This window comes from Prorops nasuta, unplaced genomic scaffold, assembly GCF_024137725.1.
Source record: "Prorops nasuta isolate Cenicafe-Biocafe unplaced genomic scaffold, Cenicafe_Pnas_1.2 PNAS00010, whole genome shotgun sequence".
In the NCBI taxonomy this organism is placed as follows: Eukaryota; Metazoa; Arthropoda; class Insecta; order Hymenoptera; family Bethylidae; genus Prorops; species Prorops nasuta.
The window spans coordinates 6,918,452-6,942,973 of NW_027116807.1; the positions used below are offsets into that span (position 1 = coordinate 6,918,452).

General features: G+C 40.1%; 1 protein-coding gene across 4 annotated transcripts; it reads left to right on the top strand.

The window, feature by feature from the left end:
• Positions 1-24,392, top strand: jbug (filamin-type immunoglobulin domains fbug). 4 transcript variants are annotated; one of them, XM_066733277.1, is made up of 36 exons: positions 1-310; positions 1,167-1,550; positions 3,917-4,041; positions 4,236-4,366; positions 4,460-4,673; positions 4,762-4,879; positions 4,950-5,137; positions 5,372-5,527; positions 5,605-5,746; positions 5,827-6,032; positions 6,111-7,995; positions 8,094-8,229; positions 8,314-8,393; positions 8,487-8,654; positions 15,146-15,292; positions 15,385-15,612; positions 15,720-16,034; positions 16,132-16,350; positions 16,417-16,737; positions 18,096-18,317; positions 18,405-18,592; positions 18,668-18,872; positions 18,958-19,095; positions 19,167-19,340; positions 19,540-20,076; positions 20,168-20,512; positions 20,587-20,763; positions 20,861-21,100; positions 21,363-21,506; positions 21,947-22,105; positions 22,206-22,804; positions 23,036-23,207; positions 23,279-23,497; positions 23,577-23,773; positions 23,849-24,151; positions 24,251-24,392. In XM_066733277.1, the coding sequence occupies exons 2-36, from the start codon at positions 1,181-1,183 to the stop codon at positions 24,317-24,319; spliced, it is 9,237 nt and encodes a 3,078-aa protein (XP_066589374.1). In that variant the 5' UTR covers positions 1-310; positions 1,167-1,180; the 3' UTR covers positions 24,320-24,392. The 4 variants fall into 4 exon arrangements, with proteins under 4 accessions (XP_066589374.1, XP_066589376.1, XP_066589373.1 ...); XM_066733279.1 differs by having other exon boundaries at positions 171-317; XM_066733276.1 differs by lacking the exon at positions 1-310 and adding an exon at positions 367-391.
• The last annotated feature ends 130 nt before the right edge of the window (positions 24,393-24,522 follow it).

Genomic DNA, 24,522 nt, shown 5'->3' on the forward strand with positions numbered 1-24,522 from the left:
CTCACGTCAGTTGGTGGTTTTAGAGTGTTTGAGAGGCTGACGCACGTACGTCGAATTCGAAGTTTGAACAGCTAAAGACGATTGTTGAAGACTCAAGTGAGAAACGACGGTGCGTCGAAGACTGCGACATCCAAAAATGGCGTTTCTCATTTAGTTAATCGCTGTCGGCTGGATCTCCTGGCTCCTGTCATCAGCTGGCAGTTTGCCAAAAGGAAAGGTTAACCGCTTAACGCGAGATACTCGATGTCTGTTCTGGTCAGGCCATCAACCGTTGCTTTATAATATCAACACCACCGCAGTCACGACAAACGTAAATAGTAATCATCAAAGTGCATTCACCATCATTCTTTTTTGTTGTGAGCTCAGTTATGCCTGATTCGAATGAAAAAAAGTGCGTCAAATAATATTAATCAAAACTCCTTCCAATTTCCAAGTCTTGTAGAACATTCTTTCCTTTTCTCGTTTTAATACAAAGAAATCTTGAAAATACTCTCGTCGAAAAATTTAACTAATCGCCCTCATTCGTTCGTACTCTCTCGAACTCCTCAATTCAAGTGCAGTGAAAGTGATAAAGCTCTCTATGTTTATGCCAATAGTTGGTTCTCAGACGTACTAATTCCTTTCCCGCGTTCTTGTCAAATAAAAAACAATGGTATTTACACGCTTTTAAGTTTTTTTGTATTTGTTTTTTGTCACTGATAATGATAAAAAATAAGGAAATTGAAGGAATAAGGAATGAAACAAAATGAGAGAAAAAATAGCGATAGATTTAAAATTCAATGGGAAATGAATGAAATGTTAATGAGGTGACTTGCTTGAAGTACAATGTTACTTCACCGTACTGTGTCACTGGTCAGGCAAGGTTATGGGACAACAATGATGTCATAGTTTATCATATTTGACGAAACTGTGCTTGGACAATGAGGTTTTAGAAACAAAACTATCTTTAGACATGACTATATAATAATAATATCTCGATATTTGTAACGAATAGTACAAATTTCTTTTTTATTAGTGGGTGTTCCTATGAATACTTAATGGGCTTTGTGAATTTTATAATCGTTTTAGAGAAATATTGTTTCTTTCATTGAGAGTTTGGGTGAAATGTTAGGCTTTTTGGGTCTATGGGTTTTAAGTTATTGACTGAAAGTGATTTGTTTTGAAAGGAAAACGAATAAACATGGAGACAACAGAGCAATTGAGACCAGAAGAGTTGGTGGGTTTGGTGGCTCGTTCAGCGGAGGGTACAGCAGCCAAAGGGATGCCGATCAAGGGCAACGAAGATCTCTGGGTCGAGATACAGGCCAATACGTTTCGGAACTGGGTAAACGAACACCTGAAACATGCGAGTGATAAGGGCGGTGGTCCAGTTCTGGATTTGGCCGAGGATTTCAGAGACGGTACGAGGCTCTGCGCCTTAGTCGAGGTCCTCACCAAACGTAGGTTGCCCAGATGGAATCCAAGGCCAGCAAACCAACATCATCATCTCGAGAACGTCTCCACTGCTCTCAAGGCCATTGAAGCAGATGGCGTCAAGCTCGTCAATATCGGTATGAACGTTCCCCTCCTCGTTACCTAACCTCAAAAATCTTCCCGCCAATTCATCGAAATCATCTCATTTAGCCCGGGCTTCACGTTCACAGAAAGCAAGCACCGGATAATTAAGGAATCTCTTTACATTCTTGTGTCCACGACACGATCTGATTAACGCGTCGCTCCAAATATTACGCTATAGCACGAAGATAGAAAAAGAGCACAAATACGTAACCGAATCGTTCTTTACGTTTATGTGGTCTTGTTTGAAAGTTTACATACGATAACGTGCAATTAAAATGTCCTTTTATAACGGATCGAACGATTAAACCCCAAAAGACGAATCTACTGTAAAATAGAGGTTATAGCTTTGGAGTTTATTTTTCTACTCACATAATATCAATCTTGATGGTCATGTTCCACGACTCTATCTTGACGATTTTCTCGCGTGGGAGAAAAAGGTTTGTTCGTTATCCGGTATGGAGAGAAATAAGCAAAAAGGAAGAGGGTGCGTGCGCGAGACACGCAATTAGTTAGTTATTATAGTCGAAGAGAATACCGAGCTATAATGTGTAATCGGCCAACAAAAATCAACTGCTAGAGACAAAGGGATTTTATATCTTTTTTAACGAGATCACTATTGATTCTTTCCTTCGATGAATTTTTTAGGTTAGTTTTCGCCTTTTTTGGAGATTTTCGTTGAGAGTTTACGGGGCCGCTCCGCAGGAATGGCTTGCTACACACGATCGTTGAGTTCTGCAATCGTCCCACGCGAGAAATGGAGATGCATAACTCGACTGTCAATGCTCCAACAATTAGCGCGGGGCATTAATTATCCGAGAGGGCGTGTAACGAGCGATTAGCCCACATCGCGAGGAAATTGAAGAAACTAGTGAAATCCACACCGGACGTGCCCTAACGATATTTCTCGAACCTCGCGTTTTTCGTGAAATCGGTAAACATAAATTGCGCAGCGAGCTTCGTGTGTCGGCTAAATGGCTAGGTGCCCGGGATATGATAGTTCAAAATAGGGTTTATGACGATAGCGTTTTTTTCAGTCTACATAAAATGATATTCGTGCAGCTAGGATTCGACGCTCGTGAGTCAGCCCACGACGATAAGCGCATAACAATTTCCAATGTGCGGGTAGCTACTGACCAGCTGTCCCCTTTCTCGAACCGAACCACTACTCTTTTGCAATCGTTCGCGTAGTAGTAATATAATCGGTCCAACCAACGGGCCTAAATATGAAAAACGATCCAATCTATAAAACTTTCCACTTTTTCCAACTTTCTATCAAAGAAAACGAACTCTTCGCTATTCTCTTCTTATAAATGAACAGATTTTTTATCTTTCTTTCTTTTTTATTTTTAGTGAAAAACAAATAACTTTATTTTTGGTTAGGGTTGACGGAATTTATGAGGTCAGGTCTCGGCCTGATTTCTTCTTCTGTATATCCACTAGTCTCCTTCGTTACGTCACACGTAGCAGAAATCGAGGCTCGAGGTCGTTGCCTTTCTTGTGCCTTACCGGCGCCCACGAGGCCGTTTCAACTCATTATTATTATACTAAGCTACGTACAGTTACTGACTAATTTAATATAGTCGATGTGCACGACTGATAAGAAACTGGAATCCGCGAGAAACCGAATCGATACAAATTTCTCATTTCCTTATAACTCCCTTCTCGGTTCAACTAAATTCCTAAACAACTTCTCTTGAAAAATATTTTCGTTTTATAAATTGCCAGGAAAAGACACTCTTTACGCGCGCATTATCTTTATCGGATCCTGTGACGTTTAATTAGGAGACAGCGCAATCTTATAATTACCAGCAATTAATTCAATTAAGCCAGTTAGAGAGACATTCGTATATAAAAATTTTCAAACAATTTCCGGATAAGATCGTGAACCAAGTATTTTGCTTTGATTTATTTTATCTCTCTCTCTCTCTCTCTCTCTCTCTCTCTCTATATATATATATATATATATATATATGCATTATAATCAGTGTGTGTCTAACTATTTTTTTTTCTTTCTACCATTTTTATTCTTTTACCTATTGTAATAGAACAAGCAATGTGGGTCGGTTTATAAAACAATAAATTGATAGTTTTTTTTTCCACTTCCGGTTAAATGCACCGTTGCACGAGGCGTGATTTTTATGCCACCGCCATGCATTTATTGGTATCTGGCTATTCCACTTAATTGCACCAAACAATTCTGAGATAATTGCTTTCATTATCAGCTGGCGAATTCATTATCCTTAACACTATATACCTACTAACAAAAAATCATATATATATATATATATATACATTGAATTCTTACGCACTGTTATATATATTTATTTTATTTATTTATTTATTATTCGTATTTTTCCAGGGAACGTCGATATAGTGAATGGAAATTTAAAGCTGATCCTCGGCTTAATATGGTCGCTCATTGTGAGGTATCAGATTGGCAAGTCCAAATTCCCGCCAAGGAAACTCATGCTCACATGGTTGAAGGTCGGTATACACGTAATTGCACAAATGACCTCACTGCATCATCGGCACAAGCTAAATTTGGATCTCGAACGATCTCCTGCCTTAATCGAACCATTTCGTTACAACCTCGCAAAGACTGCATGAAATTCTACAGAAATATTTGAAGAGCATAAAAAAATATGAAATGTTTCTTATCGAACATTTTTCCTTTGCAGGCCGTCCTACCGGACTGCAGAGTGAACAACTTCACGACGGATTGGAACTCTGGTGTATATCTGAGCGCTCTGCTAGATTATTGCAAACCAGGACTTTTCCCACACTGGCGTCAGCTCGATCCCGAGGACAAGTGAGCATAAACTATATGTACACACGCACTGTCTGGCCAGAACAATCGCTGCTACATTCATAATTCATTTGCTTTCTTACAATGTAATTGCAGTGTATACAATTGCCGGAAAGCAATGGAGATCTCGAAACGAGAATTCGATATACCGATGGTGCTGGAACCAGAATACCTCGCCTCTCCCTATTTGGACGAGCTTTCTGGAATGACGTATCTCTCTTATTTCATGAAGGAAGGCTCCCCGGGGTTTCATTCGACCCTCAGGTGGGTCAATTCCAGACTGCCACACGCTTCAGTCAGGAACTTCACGGTACGCGACCCTCCGGAAGCCTTGTTAAACGTAGATAAAATTCTAGGGGATTTTTATTTTATTACATTCGCTCTCTGGTGATTTTCAGACCGACTGGAACGACGGTCGAGCTTTGTGTGGAATTGTGAGGAGCTTGGGTGGTCCAGCACCACCTTACGAAAAAATCGACCCGAGTCCATCTTCTTGGGAAAACAATCTGCAGACGGGTATGACTAGTTATTTTCTATAGTTCTTCGTGTGAACATGAAACACTCGCTAATCTTAACTCTATCGTAGGTATCGACGGTGGCAAGAAATTGGGAGTCGAGCCTATCCTAAAGGCAAAGGACATGGCGGACCAAAATGTGGAACATTTGGGTGTAATGGCGTACGCCGCTTACTTTCAGTGGGTTAAGCCTCGCCCTCAAGCAAGCGAACAAATTGCTGTTCACATTGATAGCACTTCCGCTAGAGTCCAACAGCCGGTTCGTGCGCTCGCTCTTTTCTTATAATTATTTCTCTCTACACCTCATTGCCATTCACAAATTTTATGTCTTCATCTTTTGTCTTACCTCATTGACTCTGAGAAACTCGGCCAAAGACATTACTTCCCCCTCGGCCAGTTAAAACTTTCTCACTTCGCAAGTTTCCTCCGTGCGAACAACATCCCTCTGCATTTTCTCTCGCCGCAGCAATTTCCAACGGTCGTTTCTTTTAAGGTCTACTTCAAGCTAGAGATGCTCACCAAAGACGTGAATCCCCGCGAGGTACGTGGTGAAATTATCAGCCCCAGTGGTCGAGTGGAGTGTAGACTCACTTGGAGCGGACTTCATGGGAAGGGAACTTTTATCCCCACGGAAGTTGGAATGCACAAAGTATTTTTTGCTTCAAGAAATAGCGAGGTGGAAGCATCTTCTCGCGAGATTCAACAGTGTTTGTTGATTAATTTCAGTTGATGGTCTATAACGACGGAGAGTTGGTGAACGGTTGTCCATATTACTTCAGGGTTTTACCTCCATTGACCAAAATCAAATCCCCAGGAATGGATCCTTGCGCCATAGGGTCCATCGTTGAGGTTCTAGTCAACAGTTACGGTAATAAGAAAGAGATGATTCATAATCATACAGCGCAAACAATGTTTGTTGAGAAACGATAATAACATATTGCTTTTTAGGAACTAGTCACGATGGTATTGACGTAACTGCATGGTCGCCGACGAATAGGCCTTTGCAATGTCCTGTGAAGGAGAAGGATGGCGTGCACACTGCAACCTTTCAGCCTGACGAAACAGGAGAATGGAGTATAGCTATAACGCACAAGGGCAATCACATACAAGGAGGCCCATTTACGTGCTTTGTCTTTGATCCCAACGGAATTAAGGTAGGGGAACGGGACTGGCTGTAAGAAAAAGTAAGAGTCGGACGAATATTAAGAGACATTAATTGCTTCTCCGTCTAGTTACTGGACACAGAGGGCGCTGTGCCTGGTCAGCCATTTTCTTTCATAATCGATGCAAGAGGAACAGGAGGTCTTGGTGACGTAATAATAGACATCGTCCATGACAAACAATCAATCCCATACAGAATGGAGGATTACGGTCACATGCAATACCGAGCCTCCTTCTTACCAAAAGACGCTGGAAAATACAGGGTCTACGTTTACTTCAACGGCTCTGACGTAAGGGGCTCGCCATTCTCCATTCGAGTAGGGACCCAGAAAACTTCTCGAAAGTCCAAGGAATCCACGTCCAGTTTGGAGAGATCAAAAGTCTCTTCGTTAGAGAGACGAATGAACGGTTTGAATGTGAATTCCGAGCGTGGTAGTCCCAGCCAGAAGATGTACTCAACGCCGGCTTACAAGTCCCCGAGTCCTACTCAACGCGACTACTCTCATTTGAGCCATGGCTCGACCTCCAAAACTTCCAACCATTATAGCAGCGAGCAGTATCACTCGACGAGCTCTCTCAACCGTTCAAAATCACCAATTCAGGCAACTTCGAGAAACATGAGCAGCCCGTCGTTGATCAAGGAGACGAAGGAGGTGTATTCTTCGAGTTCTTACAACCGATCGAGGTCACCGAACATACAGAGCCCGTTGAAGGAGTCGAAGGAAATTTATTCCTCCAGTTCTTACAACCACTCGAGGTCACCGAACGTGCAGAGTTCGACGAAGGAGTCGAAGGACGTCTATTCGTCGAGCTCTTACAACCGTTCAAGGTCACCGAACCTGCAAAGCTCGGTGAAGGAGTCCAAGGATATCTACTCGTCGATCTCCTACAATCATTCGAGGTCACCGAACCTGCAGAGCCCGATGACGGAGTCCACCAAGGACGTTTATACGTCGAGCTCCTACAGCCATTCAAGGTCACCGATCCTGCAAAGCTCCACGAAGGAGTCCAAGGACGTTTATTCGTCGAGTTCCTACAATAATTCAAGGTCATCGATCGTGCAGAGTCCAAGTTTGATAAAGGAGTCGAAGGACGTTTACTCCTCGGATACACTGGGCAGGACGAGGTCACCTGATCGAAGCCCGAACCGAGCGAGGAGCTCGCCTGTCATCAAAGAGTCCAAGGACATTTATCAGTCGACGACCTTCAACAGATCAAAGTCCCCCAATCCAAGCCCCACGCACGTCAGACACTCGCCTCTCATCAAAGAGTCCAGGGACGTTTATCAGTCGACCACATTGACAAGGTCAAGGTCACCGACCAGAAGCCCAATGTACAGAACCTCCAACGAGAGTCCAGTGAATCGTAGCTTCAGCCCGAGGGAAAAGGAAGCCAATTTTGGCAGTAGAAGAAGTTCCATGGAAAATGGCGTGGTCGACACAAGCAGCAACGTACGCGTATCCTCGGTGGTTGGGGGGACGTCGAGGCGCGATTCCTGGGACGCGATTACCAAAACCAAATCCCTCCTCTCTTACGGGAGCTTGGAGTCTCTAGCCAATTTAACCGGAAACGAGCAAGCCAATGGACAAAATAACGTTAACAACAACTACAAAAACACGCAAAATTACTCGAGGACCGTTACGGAAACGCATAATTCCAATTATTCCTCCCAAAGGTACTCCAGTCCTGAGTACGACCGGAAGACCGGTGATCAGCCTAGTGGTAGAACGCAAACTCACGGGATCCTGAAAAATAAAAACAATAATTATTATAAAGGCGTTGATTGTACCGATGGCTCTCGCGAAAGAGTTGTCGGTAATGGAGGATCGAGTTTTAAGGTAGACAAAACGTCAGTTATCAGTGGAAGTGCACTGGAGATGCTTCCGGTCCATAGACCGTCCAACTTTACCATCGATCCTAGCGTGGACCCCAGTAGGGTTACCGTCAATGTTATTGGTAAATATTTTCTAGTGATAATCAATAGTGATTTTATTATAATGCTTTAACTGTCCTCTCTCTCTCTCTCTCTTATTTACAAAAACTTTATTTTAAAGGCCCGAATGGTAAGGAGATTCCTCTACAAAAATCCATCCTCCGAGGATTGACCTATACGATAATAGCGGACGAGGTTGGCGAATACGTTATTCAAGTACTTGTAAATGGACAACATGTTAAAGGCTCACCTTTCAGGTTAGTGGATTATGTGCATCCGCAAGCATGCGCGTCTCTCCAGCTAGATCGAAACTAATTAAAAATCTTTTTCTCAATTTCTAGGTCGCAGGCATATAATGCCAGAGCGATACAAGTTGGAAATATTCCAAACGGGGTGGTCAATCAACCGGTGGAATTTGAAAGTCAGTATTTATATTACATCCATGCCGAGCTTTTGCAAATAAAATTATAGAGAGACGAAGGAGGAAAAAATATTAAATTGAGCTCATTTTCAGTCGATGGCTCGAGAGCTGGTTCTGGGAATCTAGAAATTTTGGTAAACGGTGGTCACGTGACGAGCTTCGTCAGGGCACTGGGTAGTCAGCGTTTTTTGGCCTCTTTCGTTCCGCACGAGGCTCTTGTACATTTGGTTGAAATGACGTTCAATGGCGAAGCTGTACCTGGTAAGTAATTTATATGCACACCATTTGGAAAGCTTTTTGCCAGATTTTCGAATGGTTGCAGCTTTTGTCACGTATTGTACGATACTCCATCGAATTTCTTTTACCCTTTTCCCACTATTACAACTAATCAAATGTAAAATGATAGAAAAAACTTTCTACGATGTGGTATAAAAAAGCAGTAAATTATAATAATAGCACCTGGTTGATAAAAAAAAGTTGCAGTTTAAAAAAGTCGTTTCTCTGGATAAATGGCGTTTCTCTATGTTGAATAGCGCATTTCTTGCTCGATTAACGATTTCGAATCAATTGCAATGATGCTAAGAGTTAGCCGCTTGTCACGGGTACAATCACGCGTGCTACACGCAAACACATACAGCCGGTTGGAATGCCGGTCTTCTGTACAGTATACCTTCGCAAATAGAAAAGCAAGTCGTACTTCCACCTCCGAGCGATCTACGTGAAATCCCTACTTTTGTATATTACGTATGGTTTTTTTCATTCATTCAGGGATCACAGGTAGAAAATTGTCATTTCGTCAATAACAACTTTTTTCCAGCGAGGTCCGCTTTTAAGTATCGTTTCATCAACGTGTGATTAAATCTACGTAATTTCCCGGTGAAAGTTACTCGTAGGGCGCCCTGGTGGAGCCCCCTGAGTTTATTGACACCGGGAGGATTCCTCGCAGGATTCTCCAATTAAAAAGCCTCACTGCACCTGCGTGCGCCGATTATTATTACAAATTCGTTGCCAACTTCGTGTTTTAGGGGAATAACCATAGATCCTAACCTCAAAAGTTTTCATGTTGCTGATTTGTCAGTCTTAATATAATTCCCATGCAATGAACTCCTGGGACTCTGTCGATGATTATCTATGTGAACTCTGATATTATCTCTGTGGAACCAAGTGTTGAACAAAATAGAATTTTTCATTGAAATATTTATTACCTTAAAGGTTATCTCTTCCATGGCTTTCTTTTAGCACGTAGCTCGAGTCGTTGAGAATAAGCGACTCGACGCGAAGGTGCTTTTACGAGTTAAGTGTATTGGAATGTACTTTTATTTGGTGGATGGTTACTCGCGAATGGGGACCCAGACGATACTTGTTGAATCGCTCCGCGTGTCTCGGCTGCATGAGTGCTCCATGCTCCTAAGTCAAAGACGGTTCATTGGTCAGGTCGTTGACTTGCGATTTCACGCATTCACACAGTGTGCCACTGACCCATATGCTACGTCATGATTTTCTCACCGACACAACTTTTCTTCCTCTCTTTTTCTTCCTTCCTAACGCGGCGAAGGACGGATGCGACAAACACCGGCCGAGCTATGCTATCCGTTACTGCCTCTGATACCGATGCACATGCACCATCGACGTAACTAAATTCTCACGACATTTACGAGCGACCACCATTATTGTACATACGCTGATCCCCACACATAGCTTGACAATCGAGCCACTCGAGCCTAGCTGTTTCTTTCCGACTTTGGCCTACAATATAACACATCTACATAGGAACGTAAACCAAACATCAGATTTAAGCATCGATGTTTTTATTTTGATACGGCACTGCTGATTGTACAATTATAATTGGCTATCCCCCCTCTATTCTAGAACGTCACACCAAATTTACAATAATTATGCAAATATCATGCAGATTCTAGAGGTTCCGCGATAACTACGTGAAAAATCAATTTCAATCGACGTTTCTAGCTCTCTTTCAATTGTATGCAGATACAGGAGTCCGTTAGTCGTGTAACAAGGAGCGGAATGTAATCATTAAAATTCATCGAAAGGCGAAAGATAATTCACGCATAAATAATCAAGAGCAAGCAAGAATGCAAAAAGCCGGTTAAGAATTTGGATGAATGAGCCGGTGCAGTATAATCGATGTCATAAAAAATACGACAACGGTAATTTTCATCGTGCGAATTGCGTAATGAAAAGCAGTAAGTGGCGTGGTGGTGCTTTATTGCCGGAGAATATGATTTAGATGCCATATCGAGAAGTGCATTGAGTTTGCAACGTTAGCAATGCGTGATTGCATGCACGTGGTCAGGCAGGGTCGAGTAAATTACCCGAAGAGCCCTGCGCGCGCATGCCCCGGTTTATATTCCAGTCTGTGACAATCGCGACAAAAACGACACAAGCGAGCCTTTCCAATTCAAACTGAAACGCATTATGACACCAGGATGTGTTATTTCACATTTCCCGCATTCACTCCACTCGAGACTGTCGAGACTCACATTTGCCATTTGGCCTCCTCGTCGACAATAACCTCGAATCTTACGGAGTCGATTTAGACCGTATTTCGAAATTCTTCGAGAGTCACTGCAGAGTTTACTGGAATTCTGTGTAAGATGCCTGACCAGGCGAGTGGCAGTGAATTTTAAGAGTTGACCTTGAAAATTTCTATATCCCGTTTGAGCGAAGAGAGTACGCTATGAAGATTGCATTGGAATGACTTCTTCTTACGACAGGTTTTCTTCTTGTCGATTAATTGACGAACGAAGCCTGGAAGATTTAGGTTAAGTTACGATTAGAACGTTGGAACGTTTGGAACGGACGCGGAGGCTTCGGCGGGGCCTGTATATAGGTGTGGCTATACGCGCTTACGACTCTACAACTATACGACGATGGATGGTAGAGTGTTCGCACATAGACGTATTTGGTTACGAATGAGGATAGCCAGTACCAAGCCAAGCCAGGACGGCCAGGCGCCTAGCTACTACCTACGTGCAAATATACATACTACGTATATTAGCACGTGATCGCCATCGTACCTCCAACAACCGCCAAAACACCCACAACCCTTTGCTTTTCCATAAAACTCTCGAGAACATCCAAATATTTTCCAACAAAGAGTAACAGCTAAGATAAGTTTCGAAAGTAAATTTGCATTGAACGGTGGAACGGTTAAGGTTAGCTACCGTTGGTCGCGCAAGAAATGCTCTTGAAAGTTTGTTTATTTTTTTCTGGCGAAATCCGCGAAAGAATAGGTTATGATGGCTGGCGACACTCGGAATGTTTTCTTAGTCGCTTGCCGTGCAAAGACCTTATCACCAGCTCCCGGATGCCACTTCATGCGGCTTCTTCAGTCAACTATGGCAAATTGCCTCGGCTATAATCTACGAATTCCTCGCGTGCCTACTTTTAGTAACCAGTCCGGTCGTGGATTAAGCGATCGATTAAAATTCAAGCCTCCCGCCATCTTGCACTTTGCTGTCACTTTACCACGAAATTCGTGATCTTCATCCTCGTTTTCATAAATCATAACTCGATTATGGAAATTTTCTAACCTCTTAAATTGTGTTCGAAAACGTTTTAGAAGCGTTTTTGACTCTGTGTGTACTAAAGGGGGACAGGGGGGAGGTATTGGAATGGTCTGGGTTAAACGAGCGACTTCTGTCACTTTATCACCCTCGTTTCGCTGCTCTGCAGTCTTTTATGAGCAGTTGTAAATCACGACAGATATTTCAGCATTGAAAGAACGAGAGAGAAGATAAAACTGAATTCTGTGATTTCACTCCTCAAAAGCAAATGTTGACATGGCTAACCGTGACCTTTGAGAGCGTCTCTATTTTGTTACTTAAGGATTAATTCAACGAATTATTATACAATATCACTGTGAGAAGTGCACGTGTAACTATATAATATAAGGGGAACAGAACGATTACGTACAATAGGAGCTCAAAGATGAAAATCATCTTGGTTTATTCATTCGAATAAATAACAAAGTCTTAAACACGAACCGTATCCCTGTTTTATGGTCGCGTTCCACAAATTATCTCAATTTACTTTTATTCTCGCCGGACATTGGAGCCTAACCGTTTAATTGATCGTTATTTAAGGGTACTAAAAGTCAATAGCGACGAATTGTAATGTCCAAGGGTACAAATCAATATTCCGAATAAACAATATTTCAGAAAAATCCCACGAGTTTTTTTTTAGGTCTTTGATATAGAAATTGATATATATATATTTAGATCCACTGTGACACTACTTGTGATAGGAGGGGAATTTTCGAAAATTTCGGTGCCGTATCTGACTTTCCGTGGAAACCCGTTATGTCCGGGAATGCAGCGATTCACCGAGTGTATACGGTCGCTTCCTTATAACTTCAGTCACGAGAGGAGCAAGGTAGAAAATGATTCAGGAAGAGAACACAGGAGAAACAACATCTCTCAGTGCTGGCATAGTCAGTACTGTAGAAGCTTGATGTAAAAATACACTTTAAAAACATAGCAAAAAGTGTTTCATCAAGGTTGAACGAATATAACTCAAAATAGCGTCATGCTTCTTGATCGACTTAACTCAAACGTAAAGCGTAGGTATCGGAGAATAACCTTCTTTAACCTTGCTGGAAAGATATTTTTTCAACGCTCTTCGAGAAAGATTTTCCCATCCAATCAGGTCTCATTTACGCTATCGACTAGATATACAGAAGCATGATTTGCTGCCTTGCCATGCATAAAAGTTTTTTGTTTACATTTTTGAGTCGAGACGCCATTAATTGTAATGGCGGATCTGGATGTTGGGATGGAAAGCGCGAAAGTGCGGATCTCTCGACATTTTCTTACGGCAACCGCAGGTAGTAGAGAAAAAGGCGTGCTATACGATGACTCGAGTGGAAATCCGGATGGAAACTTGATGCAATATGAATCTTCGATCGAGCGGTAACGAAATGAAACAAAATTCCGCTCCTTCTACAGCTAGAAATTTTCAGTTAGCTTGTAGTACCTGTAATTTTACACTCGTAAAATATATGCTACACAAACGATAAAATCCATTAGCATAATGTTTAATTGCTAACCTTTACAGCAATAACCAAAGTAACCGTGTAGACTATAAAAATTAATATAGTTTTTCCATTGAATTAGGCTACGACGCAACGGCATTGGGAAGAGGAAAAATCCTCTTTTATTGGGGAAATGATCTCCATAGAATCACATTACATTATACAAACATCGTTCTGTTTGTGGTCCGACCTTAGGATATCGGGATACGCAGATCTGGTATCCCAATAGCGTGTATAGTATTATATGCACCGAAGCCAGTCGAGCGAGCAAGAAGCGGATGGTAGATCATAATCGTACCAATTATTTTGGGTACCCTCTTTCAAAATTGTTAATATATCTCTATATTTTTTTTATATTCTGAATTAATTTTTGATTAAATTGATAAATTTTTGTTTGTAATTAAAAAATATATTTTTGCGTTAATATATAGGTGAATGGAAAATTTGAGGAAAATAAAGAACGACGTGAGAGGTAGGAGAAAAATTGATTGAGTTGACGTGGGATTTCCTCGAGCGAGTTGGAGTTGGAAGAAAAAAGAAAGGTGTAGGGATGCGGGAGCGCAAGAGAGTTTATACGTTACTGGTTTTGGGCCCGAGTCTTGGGATGGAGGTAGGCACACTCGTCCCGTCGTTCGACTCGGTCGAGTCCGCCGAGAATCGCGCTCTGCTGACGTTTCTTCTCTTAATAAACCTGTATTGTAACGCCCGTACAACTTTCTCGATAGTTCCGCGACAGGCTTCCATATTTACAAAGTTCCCTCTGACCCCGGCGAACATCCGAGGAAACTATGGATACCCGAAATAAATGGGAATTCCTGTTGAGAAAACGCCCAACGGGAAAATCTGAGTTCGCCTCGTGAAACTCGATTTCTTAGTCGATTCCTCATCGATTCTTTCCTTCTTGGTGCTTATACTTACCTACAGTAGAATACCTGTATTCGTTTTTAAGTGAAGTTACAAGTGTCATTCGGATAATCCGAATATTTTTCATTCCCTTTTTTCCTTCTCTCTGAATTCCTCTCCTTTCTGAAATTTACTTGCGAAACTGAACTTCTTCCTTCCCCCTTCCCCCCTAAATCCGCTAAGTCCTTTGCTCCATACCTAACAGCAAAAGATATCGTCAATAGTTACAAGTTCATTCCGAGTGTCCAGTGTTCAGAAGTGATCAGTGCATTTTTGATATTCGAAAATCTCTTTATTTTCTTCTTTGTTCATTTTTCTCTAGGATTTTTCTTTTCAGCTTTTGCCATTTAAGGCCACGCGTGATCTCGGTAATTAAATTCCTCGCATATTTTTACCCTTCCCGCCACATTCCCTAGGCGCGTTTATGAATGACTTGACATCCATTCTATTTGTATTTTTTTTTTTCTATGTCGTAAATCGAATGCCAGACAGGCAGGTTAGAAGACGTGGATTGATATTTTTAAAATTTTGCCTTGAATTTTTATTTTGTAATGTTTTATTCAGTAGAAACTAATTTATCATGGTAGTGCTATAATTGTTTTTAATTTATAGATTTTTCTTTCTGACAAACATTAAATTTTAGTTTCTTCGTACATTGGATAAATATCAATACTTTTGATGAATATAAAATTTTTCATAATATGTCTTTATATCAGTATCATTAAATTTTGTATGGCTTATGATTCAGTAAATTATGAAATGTTTCTGTTAAGTTAATTATTTTTGTTATTTTCAGGATCACCTTGGCAAATTGGCATCATGCCAGGTCCTAAAATGTCAGTAATAGGGGACTCTGTAAGATTGGTCCCAGCCGGTAGTCCTGCTGTTTTTGAATTATCAGCTCTAGGCTTTAGTAGTAGTGAAATAGACGTGCAGATTATAAGTAAGATTTACAGAAGATTAATCAAATTATCTTTTAAAGTTTCAATTTCACAATTGGAATTAATTAATCTTTAATTGATTTTATATTTATAGCACCATCAAAACGTCATATATCTGCAAGAATAGAAGAAGAGCCAGGACGAACTGGTGAGTTTCGTGTTGAATTTATACCAACTGAAGTGGGCAGCCATCTAGTGGAGGTGAGCATCGCGGGACAAAAGCTACCGGCAGGACCCCTCGTCGCCAAGGTGTACAACAGCAGTTTAATTCAAGTTACTGACGTACCCAGTGCCGTAGTTGGACATGCCTGTCAATTCAGAGGTACGAGAAACATTTGCCTCCCTATTAGTTCTTTTGCAGTGTAGTATGTATTTTATAAATGTATTTTATTTTTTCTTTTTTATTATATAACTTGTAAATTTTTTTAGTTGATGCTAGCGCTGCTGGAGAAGGACAGTTAGAAATTTCAATAAATGAAGGAGAAGTGCCTAATCATGTTCAAGTAGTCGGTGGTGGAAGATGCCTTGTATCTTTCACTCCTGAAGTTGCAAAGTCACATTATATTGATATAAAATTCAATGGAGAAGCAGTACGAGGCTGTCCATTTATCTGTAATGTATCTGACACGAGTAGAGTAACATTAAGCTTGAATCATCTGGAACTTATACCAGTTGATCAGCCTGCCAGTTTTCACATGGGTGTTGATGGAAGTGGTAGTGCAGAATTAGCAGTTTCTGTAAGAGGTATGTATTCAAGTATGCTGTGTGTACATATAAAATAAAGCTTATAGTTTAAAAAATTTGTTGGCTTTACAATTATAATTTACATTAAAAACTTTAGGTCCAAACAGCGAATTACCTGTGAAGGTAATAGGTGATATAAACAGTGGTTTTACTGCTGAATTTATACCAAGAGATGTAGGTGTACATTCCATTAGTGTTGAATACAATGGCCATCCAGTTAATGGCACACCGTTCCTGGCTAAAGCATTTAATGCAGATAAAGTGTTAATCGGACCTGTAGCCAGAGGTAGTGTGGGACAATCTACACATTTTACTGGTAAATAATAAATAGCACTAATAAACGGAAAATGATTGATAATGTCACTAATTCAATATTTATTAGTTGACGCAAGTCAAGCAGGTGAAGGAAACTTGGAAATAACAATATCAGCTCGTGGTAAAAATATCCCTACCCAAGTAACGCCTCAAGGGAACGCTCGATTCTCAGTTAGTTTCGTGCCATTTGAGGCGTGCGAGCATATAATTAACATTGCCTTTAACAAGAAAACCGTACCAGGTTGTCCGATAATTACGAGGGTAGGTGGAGATAGTCACATTACTGTGAGTGGGCAGGCACTGAGCAGCGCTGGTTTAGGGCGGCAAAGTTATCTTACCGTCAGTAACGTTGCCGGTAGCTTGGAAGATCTAGAAGTAAATGTTGAAGGTAAAACATTCCCTTACCATAATTTAAATTATTCGTCGATTGAATTATATTGAGACTAGCTAGTGCCACTGAAACCTCCATATCTTAAAACTAAAACCTTGATTCATAAAAAAAGAATTCAAGTTTCAGAAAAAACTTGACAACCTAATTAAGTTTATTATTTACTTAGGATTAATGCTACAGTTCACTTTGCACTGTGTGAATCTTTTCACTTTAAATATTGTAGAATGTCATATCTAACATAGTACTTTGTGATAATATTCAATCTCTACGCACATCTTGTCACTGGCCACCGAAGAACCTACAAGCACTTTTGTTCTACTGACCTGGTATATTCTGTTTAATTTTATAGTTACTATTAATTTAGCAATAATCGCCAATGTGGCTACATAACGCAGGTCTGCACAAGATCTCGTGCTGCTGTCTAGCAATTCTGGTTTTTTCTATGGCTTGAGAGCAATTCTCTCTCTCTGTTGCAGGTCGGCCAGCTTTCAGACTACGACATTACTAGACTTTCTAAACAAACTAATCTCCTTTTAATTATTAATATAACGGAGTTTAATGAATCAAATGGTGGCGGGTTCCTAACTTCAGTCTCCTGAAGACCTTGCGTAAGGGCAAATAAGTTGCCACCTCCTCACACGACATTCCCTTAGCACATTTTTACCACTTATTATAATCATGTGCCTTTTATCAAAGTGCTTATTTTATGAAGAACGTATAAACGGTAACAAATCGTCGTTAATATTTTATATGGGCTTCATTTTAACGCCATTTTTAGGGAGAGCGTATGAGCGATAACACCTTAGCTACAATGTTTTACATGGGTTTTTATCTTTAGTGCCATTTCTACACAAATGACTAACACTCTCTCTCTCGTAATATGTTATTCTATTTGCTATTAGAGCTCTTCCTACTATTTCTCACGGTGCTATTAACTTTAACTTCAAGCCACCGTGTGGACTGACATCTTTATAATGCCTTTATTAACGTGCCAATACAATTTTTACACGATGAGAACTATTCATATTTAGACAATGCTCTTATATATTAGTCCATATAATTTATTTGCAGTACGAGAATTCTATCTACACCTAGCTTGCCCTTAATAATGAAGAGATTCATTTTGCTAATTGAAGTCATTATTTAATTATACACCCTCACCCCTTTACAATTACATTAATAATAACCTTTGCTTAATTAACCATTAAAATGCTTATTAAATCGTAACATTTGATTACGAAAATGGACAAAATACGGGTATCGAGGTCCAGTCCCGGTGAATTTCGTCTTTGCGGTGTCCACCCTTAGTAGTTGGCTGACTAAAATTGTAAGAGACTAACCGGAGGACTTGATAGGGCCCAGTGGGCAGGCCGTGCCAGCTCAAGTCACCGACAACAAAGATACAACGTGCAGCGTGGCCTTCACGCCAAGAGTCGTAGGAGAACATCGAATTTCCGTAAGCCATCGCAATGTTCCCGTGGTCGGTAGTCCATTTAGCTGCAAAGTTTATGATGTCACTGCCATTAAAGTTAAGGATGCGAAACGCGGTGTAATCGGTGTACCAGTTACATTCTTAGGTAAAGAATTTCCTTGATACAAAGTACTTTTAACAAATACATTGTAGTGCATCGACGTTTAAATTAATCAATTTTACTTTAACATAGTGGAGACTAGTCAAGCAGGACCTGGAAATTTAGATGTAACGGTGAATGGTGGCCGAGTACCAACGTCTGCTCAAGCTCAAGGTCCTCACACCTATGCCATCTCATTCACACCGAGAGAACATATCGTTCATACAGTAGATTTAAGATTCAACGGGGAAGACGTTCCTGGCAGTCCATTCACTTGTCAGGTAAAATTGTTCAATTCTTAAATTGGTCTATGTTTTATAATGTCCTTTTATTGACATTCGTACTTTTGATTTTAGGTCAGCGATACGGCAAAAGTATTAATTACCGAAGGCCTTGAAAAAGTTTCGGTAAATCGTGTCGCTACGTTCACCATTGAAGCCGATTCGTCACTTGGAGTACCAGTTGTAGAAGTATTGTCACCAACGAGAGAGAGTTTACCCGTGCAGATCAAACAAAATGGACATGGTGCTTATATATGTGGTTTCACACCAAAAGATGTTGGTACGTATGCATTAATATTAAGACAATAGACATCTTTCATAAAGGTAAAGAAATTGGATACTATTTGTGTACTTTGATCCTTCAGGTGATCACAGTGTGGAGGTTAAATTGGATGGGTCGCACGTCGAGGGTAGTCCTTTCTTGGTCAAAGCTTACAATGCTGATAAAGTAAAAGTAACCGACATCAATAGTGGCGTCGTCGGAAGACCCGTTTTCTTTAGCAGTAAGTTAATCATTTTTTAAATCTTCATGTAATTTCTATAATGAAATTCAATGAAAATTTGTTGTTTATAGTCAATGCCAGTCAAGCAGGAGCAGGAAATCTCGAAATTATAGTTGCTGTAAATGGTAAAAATGTACCAAACTATGTACAAAGTGAAGGAAATGCAAAGTTTCGGGTGAATTTTAAGCCTCAGGAAGCTGCAACGCACAGTCTCAGCGTACGTTTTAATGGGGAACCCGTTCCAGGTATAAATTGGAAATCATTTCGAAACTAATGTATTATTTACATCAATAATTTAAATTTTTGCGAAACGTTCGCAAATCAATATACTCGAATACAGAAACCAATTAGAAGTCAAAAATAATTAATAAATCAATGACTACGAGATAATTTGAGATCTAAAATTTAATTTTGTATTTCAATAGTTTCACAATTAATTTGTAGGTTCACCATTTAACTGCAAAGTGGTAAACACGGGTCAAGCGATTATCACCGGCCACAGTTTGAAGATGGGAGCTGTCAAACAAATGATATCATTCACAGTGGATCCACAAGCTACTTCAGCAAATTGCGATGTAATCGTAACCCCACCTTCCAATATCGCTCTACCCATCACGATAGAGCCTGTTGATGGAAAGTACAATGTTACCTTCGTGCCCAACGAAGTTGGTAGACATAACATTAGTGTTCTGGTGGATAGTGAACCAATCAAAGGCTCTCCATTTGCTTGCAATATTTACGACGTGACGAAAGTTCATGTTTCTGGCTTAACAGAAGCTTTATTGGGTCAAGCTACCACTTTTACCGTCGATGCCGCGGAGGCGGGTGAGGGAACACTGGAGCTAGTTGTCAGTACCGAGAACAATACTGTCAAGGCTGAGGTTGTTGCTTGTGCTCGTGGTCTTTATGACGTCACATTTGTACCACAAACAACTAGTACGCATTACGTTAATATTAGCTTCAATGACGATAACGTTCCAGGTTTGAAATTTTATTATTTATCATTTTGACCTTATACGTTTTAACCTTATGATAAATTTAAATTCAAAATTATTACTATTATTTTCAATAGGTAGTCCATTTAAGTGCCCAGTTGTTAATAACACGATGGATGGACCTTCTTTGATTCGCGTGGGGAACACGGCATACATGGATTTGGATATTCATGGATTGTCTGGTCCAGTATCAGCTGAAGTAACCGGTCCGGATGGGATAATAATTCCCTGTACATTATCAAAATTATCCTCGAGTTTATATCGAGTTGAAATCCGAACGCGTCAAGTAGGAACATACAACGTAATATTTAGCGATGGACATAAACCAATAAGCTCTCAATCCCTCCAAGCTTTCGATCCCACTAAAGTACAAATTAAAGAAATAGCTGATGTTGTTTGTCATCGACCTGGCACTATCATTGGTATGATAAAAATGTTTAATTGATTAAACGGTTTCGGTAGATTTAACAACATTATAATATAAAAAATGTTGTAGTCGTGGCCTCAAAAGAATCTGGACCTGGTAAATTGACAGTAAATGTTCGTGCGGGAGGAGCTGATGTTGACAGTTTGGTGAGAGAAGGAGACAATGGACTTTACGAAGTTATTTTCCATCCTACGCGTGCCGCACCCCACAAAGTGCATATAAAATACAACGAGGTTCATATTCCCGGTAAGGATATCTATAGATACAAGCTTATCTTTCTGGTTTTACGGTCTCTTCGTAATCTATTTTTAGTCAAGTTACATGATATTTATTTTATTTACAGGCAGTCCGCTAGAAGTAACTGTTCGAGGTCCCACTGGAGGACGGGAAGTAACCGCAACTGGTTTAGGATTGTATCAATCGTACGTTGGCAAAGTCACTTCATTCACCATTGAGACTTTAGGCCGTCCTGGGAAGGAATTTGATGTCGTAATAAGTGGCCCGCAAGGAAATGCTGTGCCAGTACGCTGCTATCAGCATCGCGATGGTAACTTGCTCGCCGAATTCACAACGAATTCTGTAGGTGAGTGTCCCTAATTCAGGTCTCCATTATTTTTATGTTAACATGTATTGCAATCAACGTAATATTGATTTTTTCATATCTTATGGCGACGAATTAATTTACTGTATAAAAAAAGCTGTTGGTTTGACGGAATTGATGTTTTCATTTTCAATAAGACATACACTGCCAGTTGAATGTTTAATAATTCGTTGCTTCCCTTATTATATATTTTATTGCTAGAGTCTATTTTTATAGATCTACAGAAAAATATTTATTTTAACAGGAACGTATAAAATCGACGTGCTTCAAGGAACAAAGCCCGTTTTGGGTTCACCTTTCTTTTGTCAGGCATTTGACTCATCCAAAATAAAGCTTCAAGAGCTTGGGCCTACAACTGTGTCGGTACACGATCACATTGCTTTAAAATGTAAGTGAATAAACTATATTACCAGACATGTACACTTTATCGTATCGATAAACACGAACTTTACCGTTACGCGTGCTACTACTCTAATATCTTTAGTATTAGTTGCTTCTAAGCAGCGCAACTGTTATTTGCCAATTTTTCTTTTTCACCTGTTGCAACGCATGGTCGATTCGCATACCATTTACTCGTATTCTAATGAAAAAGAGAAAGTACCGTGCGTTTTCTCACTGGCTACAGCCGCACGATCTTTCAAGGCTATTAGGAATAATTGTTATAGATAGAACATACTCCACTTTCAACTAGTACCCATTTGAAAGGTGCATAGTGGTGCAGATTTAGATTGTTCTGCATAAAGCATAGAAAATAACGAAGAAACTATATTTTTCTCATGTAAAGCAAATAAAAAACTTTAGATTGGTGATGTAAGTGTATTGTTACAGTGATAAAATCTGAGGCTGGAATGGCGGATCTTGATGTGACGGCTATGAGTCCATTGGGACAGGAACTTCCTCTGCATGTTACTCCTCTTAACGATGGTGCAGAAATGATAGAATTTTCACCGAGCGTTCCTGGGACATATATGATAAACGTAACATATGGTAATATCTTTGATAGTTTTAATACGCTTTTTCGTCAATGATTTAAAGGAATGAAAGCAATTTTAAAAACAACCAAAAATTCAGTAAATATTTTCAACAGGTGGGTGGCAAGTGCCTGGTAGTCCAATAGTATGTACTGTTGACGCAGCAGGACAAGCACGTGCTAAAGGCGAAGGTTTACTGAATGGCCACGTTGGAAAACCATCGCACTTTATTGTGACTGGAACTAGAAGCCCTCCAGCAGTTCAAGTGGATGGACCCGACAGTGTTTCGAAAGCAACCATAGAAGCTGGTGCTAATCCAGGGACATGGAATGTATCTTATGTACCTACCGAAGTGGGAGTTTTCGATATCAGGGTTGTGTCTGCCGGCCAACAATTGCCTGGTTCTCCCTGGCATCCAAAAATTATCGATAGTCGAAACCTTCGTATTATAGGAGGCTGGTCGGCTGTTTGCGATGAGATAGGTCGATTAAAAATTCATCCATCCAACAAGATCAGTTTCGATATTGCAGAAGCAGGACCAGGCGAACTCACTGGAACAATTGGAGACCATCCATTGACTTTTGAAATGACTAGTAGTAACAGACTGAAACTTGCTGCTCCACAATTAAGCAATGGTGAACATCGTTTAGAGATTCTCTTTAACGGAGTGCCTTTTTCTGGCGCGCCAAAATTGGCCGTCGTACAAGATTCCGAGGTACGTGTTTATCTTTCATTGTATAAGAGTCGTGCACTTAAAATCCTTACAACACTAACAAAGAAAACTAATCAAAATTGAAAATTATGACATCCATTGGATATTAGTTGATTCTAATTCTGACTAAATGATTTCCTTGCCTCCTAATTTTTTTTTGTATCCCAGGGCATTAACATTGCTTATATAAACTATTTTTTCTAATTGTTTTATTAATCATCTTTCATGTCACAGGTTCCATCTCAAGATACCAGCCGCGTATTACTAAGAGGGCGAGGATTAACTTCAGCTAAGTGTGGAGAAGAAGTCAGCTTCACAATAGACGGTTCTCAAGCCGGTAGTGGGACCCCAAAAGTACAACTTTTTTCACCCACCAGCGAAGTTAACGTGATGCTTCAACATTTAGGTAAACTATAATATTCTGCAATACGAATCATTTATTATGAATTAATTTTTTATCAATATTTTTTCTAACAGGAGATAGTGTCTACCGTGCCAGCTATATTCCTTTAACACCGGATCCACTTTTGATGACTGTTTCTTGGAATGGCAGACAATTAAAGGGATGCCCGTTACAAATTAGCGTTACAAGTGCAGCGGATGCATCACGAGTCATTTGTTCTGGAGATGGTTTGAAAAATGGAATAGTTGGTCAAGAAATAAGAAGTTTTATTGATACTAGAAGAGCAGGCCCTGGTAACTTATTTTTTTATATTTTAGCAAATATTGTATTTATGCAATGTTTAAATTGATTAATTATACATTTTTTTTACAGGTGAATTAACAGCGCATTGCGTAGGGCCGCACAAAGTAGCTTACTGTGAACTGTACGATCACGGTGACGCTACGTTTACACTCAACGTCAAACCTCAAGAAGCAGGAAGACATGCTTTAACTATAAAATATGCTGGAGAGCACGTCCCTGGTTCCCCGTTTACACTGAGGGTTTCTGGCGCTCCAGATGCTTCAAAGGTAAAATAACTTGTATAATAATGTGTATGTAAAGTTATCAGGAAACAACATTGTAATTAAAAATGGAAAGTTTAGGTTCGTGTATACGGTCCAGGAATCGAGCACGGCGTTCTAGCAACATTCCAGTCGCGATTTATTTGCGATACTCGGGGAGCTGGTGCTGGTCAATTGACAGTAAGGGTTCGTGGACCGAAAGGAGCCTTTAGAGTTGAGATGCAGAGGGAAACTCAGAAGGATAGAATTATACTTTGCCGATACGACCCAACCGAGCCAGGAGATTATAGAGTCGAGGTTCGTTGGGCCGGCGTTCTCGTGCCAGGTTCGCCATTCCCAGTAAAAATTGTCGATACTCAAGATGAGCTATTAATGCTAACACAGGTGATTAAAGAAATATTATTTATTAGTCGTCAATAGAAAAACTAATATGATACAAATCTTGTAACAGTGATATTTCACGTTTTTCATTTTATATTACAGGGCACAGACACCTACTCGACAGGCCATCATACAATCACGTCATGGCGTGGATCGCAAGCTATATTATAGAAATCTCACATAGTATTGTTATTATTTTCTATGGACTAATATATTTTATAATATATAATATTATTGTAACTTATGCGAGCAATTTTTTTTTCTCAATAAAATCATCGTCCCAGCTCCTCGCGATTTAAATGTAATCTATACAATCGTTTTAAACATTTTACAGTAGTCATAAAACTTTCATACTATTTCGCATTTTTCATTTA